Here is an 11,388-nt window from a genome sequence, read left to right on the forward strand (position 1 = left end):
GGGACCATTCATCTCGAAATCCGGTGCTGATGCCACTACACCAACAGCTGGCTTTTATTAGATACAAGAAATACATTAAAAAAAAGTGGCCACTGAGTGTACTTTAATCATTGTCCTGTATTTTGTACACTCATTAAACTGGACTTCTCTACTTAGAGAGCAAAAGCTGCTATTTTGAACTAATGAGCTAGCAGAGAAGACGCATTGTTGCTGCCTATGGCTGAATGGTGGCTGACAAGTTTAATTTTCATAGCTCTGTTAATAGCCAAGGGAAAATGCATTAGGACCCAGCCTCAAAACAGCTTAAAGGTGTCCACAAAGGGAGGATAGAATCTGCAAGAAAACTGAAAATACTTAGCTGGATATTCATGTCTTTTAAGTCTGATCCAGACAGGATATCAGATCCATAACCTGAGCCTTGGCATTCATATTAAACATTTCTTCACCTTTACTCACTCATCTTGTTTGAGGAAGGATTTACGAATGTAAGTAGAATAGAAGTATTAGTTTTTCACATCTGTGATGTGCATTCAGTTTTAGCAGTGATGGGTGAGGAAGCCGGTGTCTCTGATTAGCGATGTATAAATTTGCCATGCAAGATTGTCACAGTGATTGAAACACGAGTTCCTGGCCCTGTCTATGTTGTTAAGAAGTGGTAAGGCAGGGTGCCACGATAGCAAAGCTGCCGCAATTACAGCTCTGGGCATTGGAGTTCAGAGTTCAATTCTGAAGTTCTCCATAAGGAGTTGCATACATTCTCCCTATAACTGTGTGGGTTTCCTCCACGTGCTCCGGTTTCCTCCCACATTCCAAAGATGTACCAGTTAGTAGGTTAATTGATCATTGTAGATTCTCTTGTGATTAGGCTAAGGTTAAATAGGTGGTTGTTGGGCGGCATGACTCATTGGGTCAGAAGGACTTGTTATGTACTGTTATTTAAAAATAAATAAATATGCAATACTCACATAAAGTGTGAATATTGTGAGCAGTTTTGGGCCATTTATCTAAGATAGTTACTTTATTGATCCCAAAGAAAATTACAGTGTCGCAGTAGCATTACAAGTGCATAGATATACAAATATTAGAAGAGAAGTAAGGACGGATAAAAATAAGTTACCTTTTAAAAATAAGATGTACAAGATTTACAAGTCAAAGATTACAAGAACACTTCCTTGTCTGTAGGTTGACTCATTATGGATCTTGATGGCTTAGGGTAAGAAAGACCTCATGTAGCGCTGTTTGGAGCAGCACAGTTGTCTTAGTCTATTACTGAAAGTGCTCCTCTGTTCAGCCAAGGTAGTGTGCAAGGGGTGAGAAACATTGTCCAGAATTGCCAGGATTTTCTAGAGGGTCCTTTGTTCTACCACAACCTCCAGTGTGTCCAGTTTGACTCCTATGACAGAGCCAGCCTTTCTAATCAGTTTATTGAACCTGTTGGCATCACCTGTGTTGATGCTATTGCCCCAGCACACCACTGACTGCATAGAAGATTGTACTGGCAACAGCAGACTGGTAGAACATGTGAAGGAGAGGCCTGCATACTCCAAATGACCTAAGTCTCCTCAGGAAGTAGAGGTGACTCTGGTCCTTCTTATACACAGCCTCTGTGTTGGTGCTCCACTCAAGTCTGTCGTCCAGGTGCACCCCCAGATACTTGTAGGTCTTCACCACATCCACGTCCTCACCATCAATAATAACAAGGAACAGTGCAGGCTTAGTCTTCCTAAAGTCCATCACCATTTCTTTGGTTTAAGAAAGGATGTGCTGGCATTGGAGAGGGTCCAGAAAAGATTCACGAAATGATCCCTGGGATGAAAGGTCATCCAGTCCATTGTAGAGCAAACCAATCAGTCCCGTCACTGTTCTTTCCTTGTGGTGCTGTATATTGTTTTCCTTCAAGCTCTTATCTCTTTCCTTCCTGAAAGACCCTTTGCCTTTTTCTCCCCTCTTTGCAAGTCAAATTCCAGATCATTGTCTTTTTAATGCTTCTCCTCATATTTCCTGTGTGCCTTTTGCTAATTACTTTCTGCACTGCTCGGTCCTTGAACCATCTGTTGATGGGGACAGCTGCTATCCAACAGCTAAATCTAAATGTGTCACAGCCTTGTTCAGCTCCATCTGGTCTCTTAATGCTCTGAGATCACAGTCTTTAAGAAGAAAGAACTCAGCTGTGGGTCCACTTTCAGCAGAGCTTTTGGAGGGATCCACTGAGAAAACCAGTGTCAGTATAAACACAAGGGATTCTGCAGATGTTGGAAATGTACAGTAACACACACAATGCTCAAGGAACTCAGCGGATCACGCAGCTTCTATGGAAAAGAGTAAACAGTAGATGTTTTGAGCTGAGAACTTTGATCAGGATTCATGAAGGCCTGATGAAGGGTCTCAACCTGAAACATCAATTGTTTATTCCACTCCATTGATGCTCCTGACCTCCTGTGTCCCTCCAGCATTTTGTATCCCCCTACTTACATGACCATGCTAGAAAGGGTTAAAAGGTTGAAGAATACAGCACAGAGTTGCAAAAATAAAATGCACCTGCTTTAATTCTGCAGATATTCCAAGAAAGAGCAAGATGAACTGGTACAAAATGTATTCCTTACTGGCGGAAACATTCTATACCCTGGGATGAAGACAAGAATGGAGAGGGAGCTGCTTTCCATGAGGCCTTTTCAGTCTTCATTTCAGGTACTACGAATTAAAAGCTGTGTTGAGTTCTTATCTTGGGTGGTGAGGCAGCGGGGGGTGATGTAGAAGCATCAGTAATGACAAAGATACTGATCTATTTTCTGAGGCATGGCTGACAAAGTTTTGGGATAATGGCCTCTGCAAGGTCAGATTCAAAACTCTTTTATTTGTAATACCAAACAGGGCTATCGGGTTGATTGGTGAAGGGGTTAAGCGTTACGGAAAGAAGTTTTAGATGTTTTAGAACAGTACAGCATTGTACGGACCCTTTGGCCCAAGATGTTCTGCTGATCTCTATGAACCTACTCCACGGTCAACCTGACCCATTTCCCACTTTTACATTTTCTTCCTTTATAGCATTAATGATAGGGATACAAAACAGACCTTGGACTCTTCAATGGTTAAACCTCCTTGTCAGCCTCTACCTTTTTATTGCAACTGCAAGTTTCATTTTGGACAGCTAACATCTTATTTCCAGGACCATGAGAATTGGATGCCTTCGTCAGTCATGGTTGAGTCCTAGCTGTCTATATTCGCAAACCAGGGCAGTACAATAGGGAGAGCAGGTTGCTGCCCATCTAGTAAGCTTCCCCCTCCCTAAGCATGTGATGAACCCAAAGGAAAGGCAGAGTTTCGTACCAGCCGTGTTGCAGTCAGCATTGAACTCAATGTAGATCTGCCTTATGTTCTCCAGCTCTCGGTTTTTCCCTTGGGGTTTATTCTTGAAGCCTTCCCGTGAGTGGGTATAACTGCAAGGCTGTGGCAGTTTGCGATCAGAGTTTTCCTTCTCATCAATGAGCTGCCAGCCGTGGCTGATGGCCCCATCTGCCCGAAGCCCATGGGGATTAACGAAGAATTAATTGTGCTATTTGACTTAGTGCAGTAAAGCTATAAAGAATTGGGGAAAAAAGCATGTAGGCATGAAAAATTCCTAGCTACTATATTGTTTTGCCTTTGTTTGCTGTAATGGCAAACTCAGAATAAAAACAGATCTTTTGATTAACTATAAAGCCATGGAGCTTTATATTGATTACTGGAGAATTCAATAAGATTTTGGACATCAGGGATTTGATAGAGACTGTAATTTGAAATGTTAACTCTACTTCTTTTCTCACAGATGTGGCCTCACCTACTGAGTATTCCCAACATTTTGCTTTTATTTTTGACTTCCACCATCTGCAAGTCTTTTTTTTATTCAGAGATCTGACAACTTTTAATGGATTTTCTCCAACTAATGCATCTGCAAATCAATTTAGAGTCATGCAGAATATTTGCTTGGTATAATCCAGGAGTACTTGGATTCACTGAAGAAAACTTTGAAAGAACACTGGGCTTGGAGCCAATCTTTGAAGCTTTTATTTGAAGATTTTTGAGATCTTTACATAAAAAGAAGCAATGGTCTTTGCTCTAGTTTCTGTTGCACATTATAGTTACTAATCTCATTTATTTTCCTCCATTTCTCTTACGTAATACACTTTTATTGAAAAGTACTCCAAAATAAGTTCAGAAGTAAATTTATTATTAAAGTATGTAAACCATATGTAGTAGCCTTGAGATACATCTTCTTGCAGGCACTCATAAGAACACAAGTACAACAGAATCCATGTAAAACCATACTAACAAAGGTAGAGTCCCTGAACGTCTGTCTACAGTAGGGGTTCCCAGCCTGGGTCCACAGACTCCTTGCTTAATGGCATTGGTCCATGGCGTAAAAAAGGTTGGGAAGCCCTGGTCTACAAGCTTTGGAAGTCAGTTCAGTGCTGATGCAAGTGAAGCCATTCACGCTGTTCCAGGAGCCCAGTGCTGTTCCTGAGCCTGGTGGCATGGGACCCAAGACACCTGCACCTCCTACCTGATGGTAGTAGTGAGAAGAGAGGGAGACAGGTCAAACATGGGCAGATGCAACAGGCATAGGTGGGGATCTTGGCTGGCAAGGGGTAGTGGGGCTGAACATTGATTTGTTTTCCACTCTTGGGCCTCGATGCTTCGATCTGGCTTGGTCCAGTCTGGAGCACTTTCTGGCGATGGCCATACCCACTTTCCTGAAAGTCAAGTTTGCGAAATCCTTCAGGAGATCATAAAATCACTAGTTTGCTTAGACGGTTCAAAAGTTTGTTTCTTAAAGGGAAATTACAGGCTGTGGATTGCAATGCTAGTAGTTTGGAAGAAATATATTTAGTACAGGGGTTCCCAACTTGGTGTTCACAGACCCCTTGCTTAATGGTCCATGGCATATAAATGGTTGGGAACCCCTAAAGTAGTAGAATATCTAGTGGCTTTATCACTGGCGACATCTTGGCTTTGCTTTCTGTTGTTAGGTAATTCTCTTAAATGTTATATCTAACTGACATTTAGTAGCCAGAAAGGTAATAATCTATTGGGGTTTGTTGCCTGTCTAGAAGAGCTTCTACATCACTTCATGTCTTAATAGATTTTATCACCATCTAATCATACTTGAGGTGCAGACTATTTGTGCTCCACAAAGTTCTATAAACAGCAGATGAGATGAGTGACCATTTAATCTGACTACAATAATTCAATTTAAGCTGAATTGCCAGAAATAAATTCCTGATTCACATTGTATATTATATTTAGAGGGGCAAGAATGAACTATAAGGAGTTTTGACTCTGAATCTGTTTAGCAGCAATTGTTGTGGAGGCTCCCCCCTAAGGTCAGGGTCAACTGTGGATATTGCATCCCAGCTGTCTACATGATGCACAAGGCAGTACGAAATGGAGAGCAAGCTGTTGGCCATGCAGTAGGCCCTCTCCCCCCATTTAGCTAATGAATCCAAAGGCACAGCAGAGACAGATATAGTTTGGCACCAGTGACATCGCAGGAGTTGCCAGTCAGTGTTGAACTCAACATTGGGCTGTTTTAGGGAGTTCAGCTCTGGCTTTACTCCTGAAGCCTTCCCATGAGTGGGTATATCCGCAGTGCAATGGAGGTTTGAGATCAGAGCTTTCATTCTCCTAGATGATTTGCCAACCATGGCTGACAAGCCCCATCTGCCTGAAGCAACTGGTTTTAAGGTGCTAGTAGCATGCCTTTGCCCTTTTTCCTAACAATAGAAACTGCTCCGCTGGTCTTAGTAGCTAAGCCACTTGTGAAGGCCAGGAGCTGGACTTGGTTCTCAGGACTATTGGAGATGCACACCATTAGGAGCGTTTAATAGGTAGTGGGAGCTTATCCCCACTACCACCCCTCGGCTATGACAACCTTAAGGAATCAGCAATTAATTGCAACAATTTCTAAATTCTATTATTTCAGAACATATCTATTGCTGATGTGGTAGCCTATGTATGAGAGAGATGCGCTTTCCTGTTTGTGCATTAACTTAGCATTATAATTTCTGATTCCTTGCTGAAATTTGGGTAAATTTTTGTGGTCTTCAAAATGAGGGATTTTTGCACACAGGCATCATTGCTCTGCTTTCATCAATCACTGAGGTACAATTAATATTGCTAATATGTAACAATCCCAGATTCTTCAAAGCAAAAACTACAAGCTGAGGGGTCTTTTGTTCCATGATTATGGGCAAGTTTGCAATACGAGTCCTTAGTGAAAAGAGACCAACTCAAATACTTGTGCACATTCAGATTTATCTTCTTGAAACAAAATCTATACAAGTGAATCAATATCGCCATAAATTGTTATGAAGTTACATTTCTCCTTTAAATCACTTCTCTGAATTGCACAGAACTGTTGTATATTGATATGGGGCCTTTGTGTCTTTCAGGTGGTTGTTGCTTCCAATCCTGTTCTGGATGCCTGGTTTGGTGCTCGTGATTGGGCTGTGGAGCACAAAGATGAAAGTGAGGGCTGGATCACACTATCTGAATATGAAGAGAAAGGAGGAGAGTACTTGAGTGAACACATAGCTTCTAATATTTATGTGCCGATGAGCCTTACAAAACCAGCTTAGTTGCACTGGCAAACCAGAAGATTTTGGACAAATTCAATTATTCACCTGGCTTTTGCATAAATTGAGAGACATCTCTTGAACTGAAGCCAAATTAACTGCTTTGATAAGCAGTTCTTGATGTTTTTATATAAAAGACATTTATTTTGAATTGTAAATACTGAATTTGAACTGGATTACAGTGTAATTTTTTTCTTGAAATAATATCCTCTTTCAGGATATGGATAACCCATACATTAGTATCTATTAACAACATACATTGTTGTCTCAAGATTAAGTGATAGCTAAGAAGTCCTGATGAAGAGTCTCAGCTCAAAATGTGGACTGTTTATCCATTCCATAGATGCTACCTGACATTGAGTTCCTCTAGCATCTTGTATGTGTTACTGTAGCTAAGAAGAAATGTAGGTTGAAAGTGATGACAAAAGTATTCATTTTTTTCCTCTGTATATCCCTTCCTACATTGTGGAACTTGTCTCTATCGTCATTTGGATAAAACTTACCCTGCTGAAACAATAGACAATAGGTGCAGGAGTAGTGCAGTTTTGGTCCCCTAATCTGAGGAAAGACATCTTTGCCATAGAGGGAGTACAAAGAAGGTTCACCAGATTGATTCCTGGGATGGCAGGTCTTTCATATGAAGAAAGACTGGATGAACTGGGCTTGTACTCGTTGGAATTTAGAAGATTGAGGGGGGATCTGATTGAAACGTATAAGATCCTAAAGGGATTGGACAGGCTAGATGCAGGAAGATTGTTCCCGATGTTGGGGAGGTCTAGAACGAGGGGTCACAGTTTGAGGATAGAGGGGAAGCCTTTTAGGACCGAGGTTAGGAAAAACTTCTTCACACAGAGAGTGGTGAATCTGTGGAATTCTCTGCCACAGCAAACTGTTGAGGCCAGTTCATTAGCTATGTTTAAAAGGAAGTTAGATATGGCCCTTGTGGCTACAGGGGTCAGGGGGTATGGAGGGAAGGCTGGGTTCTGAGTTGGATGATCAGCCATGATCATAATAAATGGCGGTGCAGGCTCGAAGGGCCGAATGGCCTACTCCTGCACCTATTTTCTATGTTTCTATGTTTCTATGAGTAGGCCATTCGGCCCTTTGAATCAGCACAGCCATTCAGTACAATCATGGCTGATCATCCACAATCAGTATCCAGTTCCTGCCTTATCCCCATAATCTTTGATTCCGCTCTCTTTAAGAGCTCTATCCATCTCTTTCTTGAGAGCATCCAGAGACTTGGCCTCCACTGCCTTCTGGGGCAGAGCATTCCACATATCCACCACTCTCTGGGTGAAAGAGTTTTTCCTCAACTCTGTTCTAAATGGCCTACCCCTAATTCTTAAACTGTGGCCTCTGGTTCTGGACTCACCCATCAGCGGGAACATGCTTCCTGCCTCCAGCGTGTCCAATCCCTTAATAATCTTATATGTTTTAATCAGATCCCCTCTCATCCTTCTAAATTCCAGAGTATACAAGCCCAGTCGCTCCAATACCAAGTCTATGTGCATATAAGGTGTCCCTTGGAATACAGCCTGGGATAATACTGTCATAAAGCACATTACTGCTCATTTGCTTACAGAAATTATGATTTTGTTCAGTGTTAGCATTGGGTTACTTCTCCTGCTTTTGCACAGAGAGACTTGGTTAGAAAAGTGCATGATACATGCAACCTGATTTGAACTTATTTAAAACTTGGAAAAGGCATACTTCGACTTTCTTTTAATTGGATTTGCTCCTTACTCTAAACTTGAACATTTACTCTGGTAAACTGTCTTTAAAGGAGATATAATCTTTTGAATTATTAGAGCAGTATATTCCAGTACAGAAGTGTTGCCATTCAATATTTGTGAATATTGCAACCCCCTAAATGTTAATGATTTTGTTTATTTCATGCATTCAAGTGGATTACTGTTTTCTTAAAATGTCTTCAGAATATTGGAAGAAAGAAATATTGTGGAACTGTCTTTTTCTATCTGCATTTTGTGTGGTCAACAGTCTATTGCTACCCAAGGAAAAGCTACCATATGAATGAAAGTATTTATAAGGCATTTTTCTCAACTGCAGAACATCAGAGCAATTAAACCTCCTCCAGTGTGTAAGAATGAGAGGTAATCATGTCGAAATGTACAGAATTCCTACGAGGCTTGAAGGGTAAATATGGAATTGGTCTTTCCCCTGGCCGGGATATGTAGAAACCGAGGGTTACAGTCTCATCTTAGTCATTCGGGACAGAACTGAAAAATTTCTTCATCCCTGGTGAATCTTCGGAGTTTACTGCTCAAGGATGTGGAGACTGAATTGCTGAGTACAGTAACACCAATATTGTTAATGTCTGTAGTTATTATGGAATCAAGTGTTTTGGGGTTAGTGCACCAAAGATCATATTTAAAGGTAAAATAAGTGTAATGGACTGAGTGACCAACTACTGGTATTTAAGTTCTTTATACATAGCTGTACAGTCAATGAAGGTTTGAATGACTAGAAGATTGTAGATTCATAAAACTTAGCCATGCCATCACTGGAGTACTGTATACATTTCTGGTAATCATATCATAGAAATGATCGAGTAACAGGATGCAAAGGAGAATTGAAATCATGGCCGTGTAACTTTAATTACAAGAAGAATATCACCTAAACTGGGGTTACTTTGAGAGGAAGTAGGAAGCTGAAGGGAGTTTTAATTGAAGTGTGTAAAATTACAAGAGGTATGGACAGGGTAAACAGGACAGACCTATTTCCTTTGATGGATGAAGATAATTTTGGGAGTGGCTGGATGAAACTGTATTTCTGCCTAGTTTGTTGGTGATCTGGACTCTGAAACTGGGTGATGCAGGAAAGTTCACTCCACTTAGAAGATAACTGGATGAATATTTGGGTGCTGGAAACTTCAAGGCAGTAAATAGAACTGGGATGTAGCAGTGGCAAGAACAGGTTTCTCCTTGCCCAGCTTTGGGGCCAAATCGCATCCGTCACAATGCACTTCAAATTTGCCTAGCACTGGAGCCAAATGGTCTCTCTACATGATGCAAATTTTGATTTACCCAGCTTTGCAGCCAACTGGTCTCCCACACGATTTCCATTTTGGATCTTGTGAAGTACTGTCACTGTTTTAAAAAAATACAGTGGGAATCCAAGCAACACACATAAAAGTTGCTGGTGAACACAGCAGGCCAGGCAGCATCTCTAGGAAGAGGTGCAGTCGACGCTTCAGGCCGAGACCCTTCGTCAGGACTAACTGAAGGAAGAGTGAGTAAGGGATTTGAAAGTTGGAGGGGGAGGGGGAGATCCAAAATGATAGAAGACAGGAGGGGGAGGGATGGAGCCAAGAGCTGGACGGGTGATAGGCAAAAGGGATACGAGAGGATCATGGGACAGGAGGTCTGGGAAGAAAGACAAGGGGGTGGGGAACCAGAGGATGGGCAAGGGGTATATTCAGAGGGAGAAAAAGGAGAGTGAGAGAAAGAATGTGTGTATAAAAATAAGTAACAGATGGGGTACGAGGGGGAGGTGGGGCATTAGCGGTAGAGAAGTCGATGTTCATGCCATCAGGTTGGAGGCTACCCAGATGGAATATAAGGTGGTGTTCCTCCAACCTGAGTGTGGCTTCATCTTTACAGTAGAGGAGGCTGTGGATAGACATGTCAGAATGGGAATGGGATGTGGAATTAAAATGTGTGGCCACTGGGAGATCCATTTGTGTTCAACTTACATGGGCCCTTAGCTCCTAAGCGGAGCACAGGCCATCAGTGACTGCCCATCTTCATCATCCTCTGAAGTCGATGGTACAGTTGGAGTTCATCAATGCTTCTGCAATCCATTGTATCCACTATACAGGGGGATTGGCCTAAACAGCTTCACCAAAGCCTGTTGGCCTGCCTTACCTGTTTCCATCTCTCGCCACGGGGACAAAGGATTGAACTTTGAGATGCATTTGTGTTCAACAATCTCTCCCAAAACAGGAGTATGGTGATGAGTAATAGCCAACTAACCCAGTTAATGAATCTGATTACCAGGGCACTAGGATAACTCCTGTATCGTACAAAGAAATGCCTTCGGATCACTAATATTCCTAACAGAAGAGAGGGCTCTTTTCAATGACTCAGAGCTCAGAACTAGGCAAGAGGTCCAGCCAAGACCTGTGCTCCAACCTGTGGAGCAGCTCTTGAACCCCTTAACGCTCCCAACAGCCACTAGGTAATTTATTAAATCTGTTCCATTCACTGAAAGATGAAGGAGTGTAAAATTTTGAAAGAACCAAGAACAAAAGAAACATATGGTAGAATAATTCAAGCCCCTGAAGGGAAAAAAGCTTGAGAAGACTGACTTCTATGTCAAAATTATTGGCAATCTTGCAGGCTGAGTACATGTGAAATCCAAGTTCTTGTCATAACAAATATATCAGAAAATACAAGGCTTTGGCTAGAGAGTGAAATAAGAGAATAAAAGTGACTCTTGGGAGTGAGTACTGTACATCTGCAAAGTGCGTACCTCTGCTGGTACAGGTTGAACATAGCTGGAAACTCTTCTGCAAAGGATTCAGAATGTACTGCACGCTTGTTAGTGTCCGCTTTACTTCAAAAACACTGCTGCCTCTGGGATACCAAATTTGTGCATTCAAGTCTCGCTCTGGAGCCATGCGCCCAGAATCTAGACTGATGCTCCAGTACGATGGGAGTACTGTACTGCTGAAGGAGTCTTGGAGGGAGAGACATAAAGAACAGAAAAGGATTAACCTTATTTGTCGCATGTACGTCGAAACATACAGTGAATT

At 41.8% G+C, this 11,388-nt stretch overlaps 1 protein-coding gene across 1 annotated transcript in view; it reads left to right on the forward strand.

Moving 5' to 3' along the window:
• actr5 (actin related protein 5) overlaps positions 1-7,390 on the forward strand; it is a 62,956-nt gene extending 55,566 nt beyond the window's left edge. The window contains exons 8-9 of the mRNA XM_063041144.1: positions 2,556-2,688; positions 6,429-7,390. Of these exons, the coding sequence (XP_062897214.1) occupies positions 2,556-2,688; positions 6,429-6,614 (319 nt within the window). The 3' untranslated portion in view covers positions 6,615-7,390. The remainder of the gene's footprint in view (positions 1-2,555; positions 2,689-6,428) is intronic.
• Positions 7,391-11,388: the final 3,998 nt, after the last annotated feature.

The sequence above is a fragment of the Mobula hypostoma genome, chromosome 2, assembly GCF_963921235.1.
Source record: "Mobula hypostoma chromosome 2, sMobHyp1.1, whole genome shotgun sequence".
NCBI classification, from domain to species: domain Eukaryota; kingdom Metazoa; phylum Chordata; class Chondrichthyes; order Myliobatiformes; family Myliobatidae; genus Mobula; species Mobula hypostoma.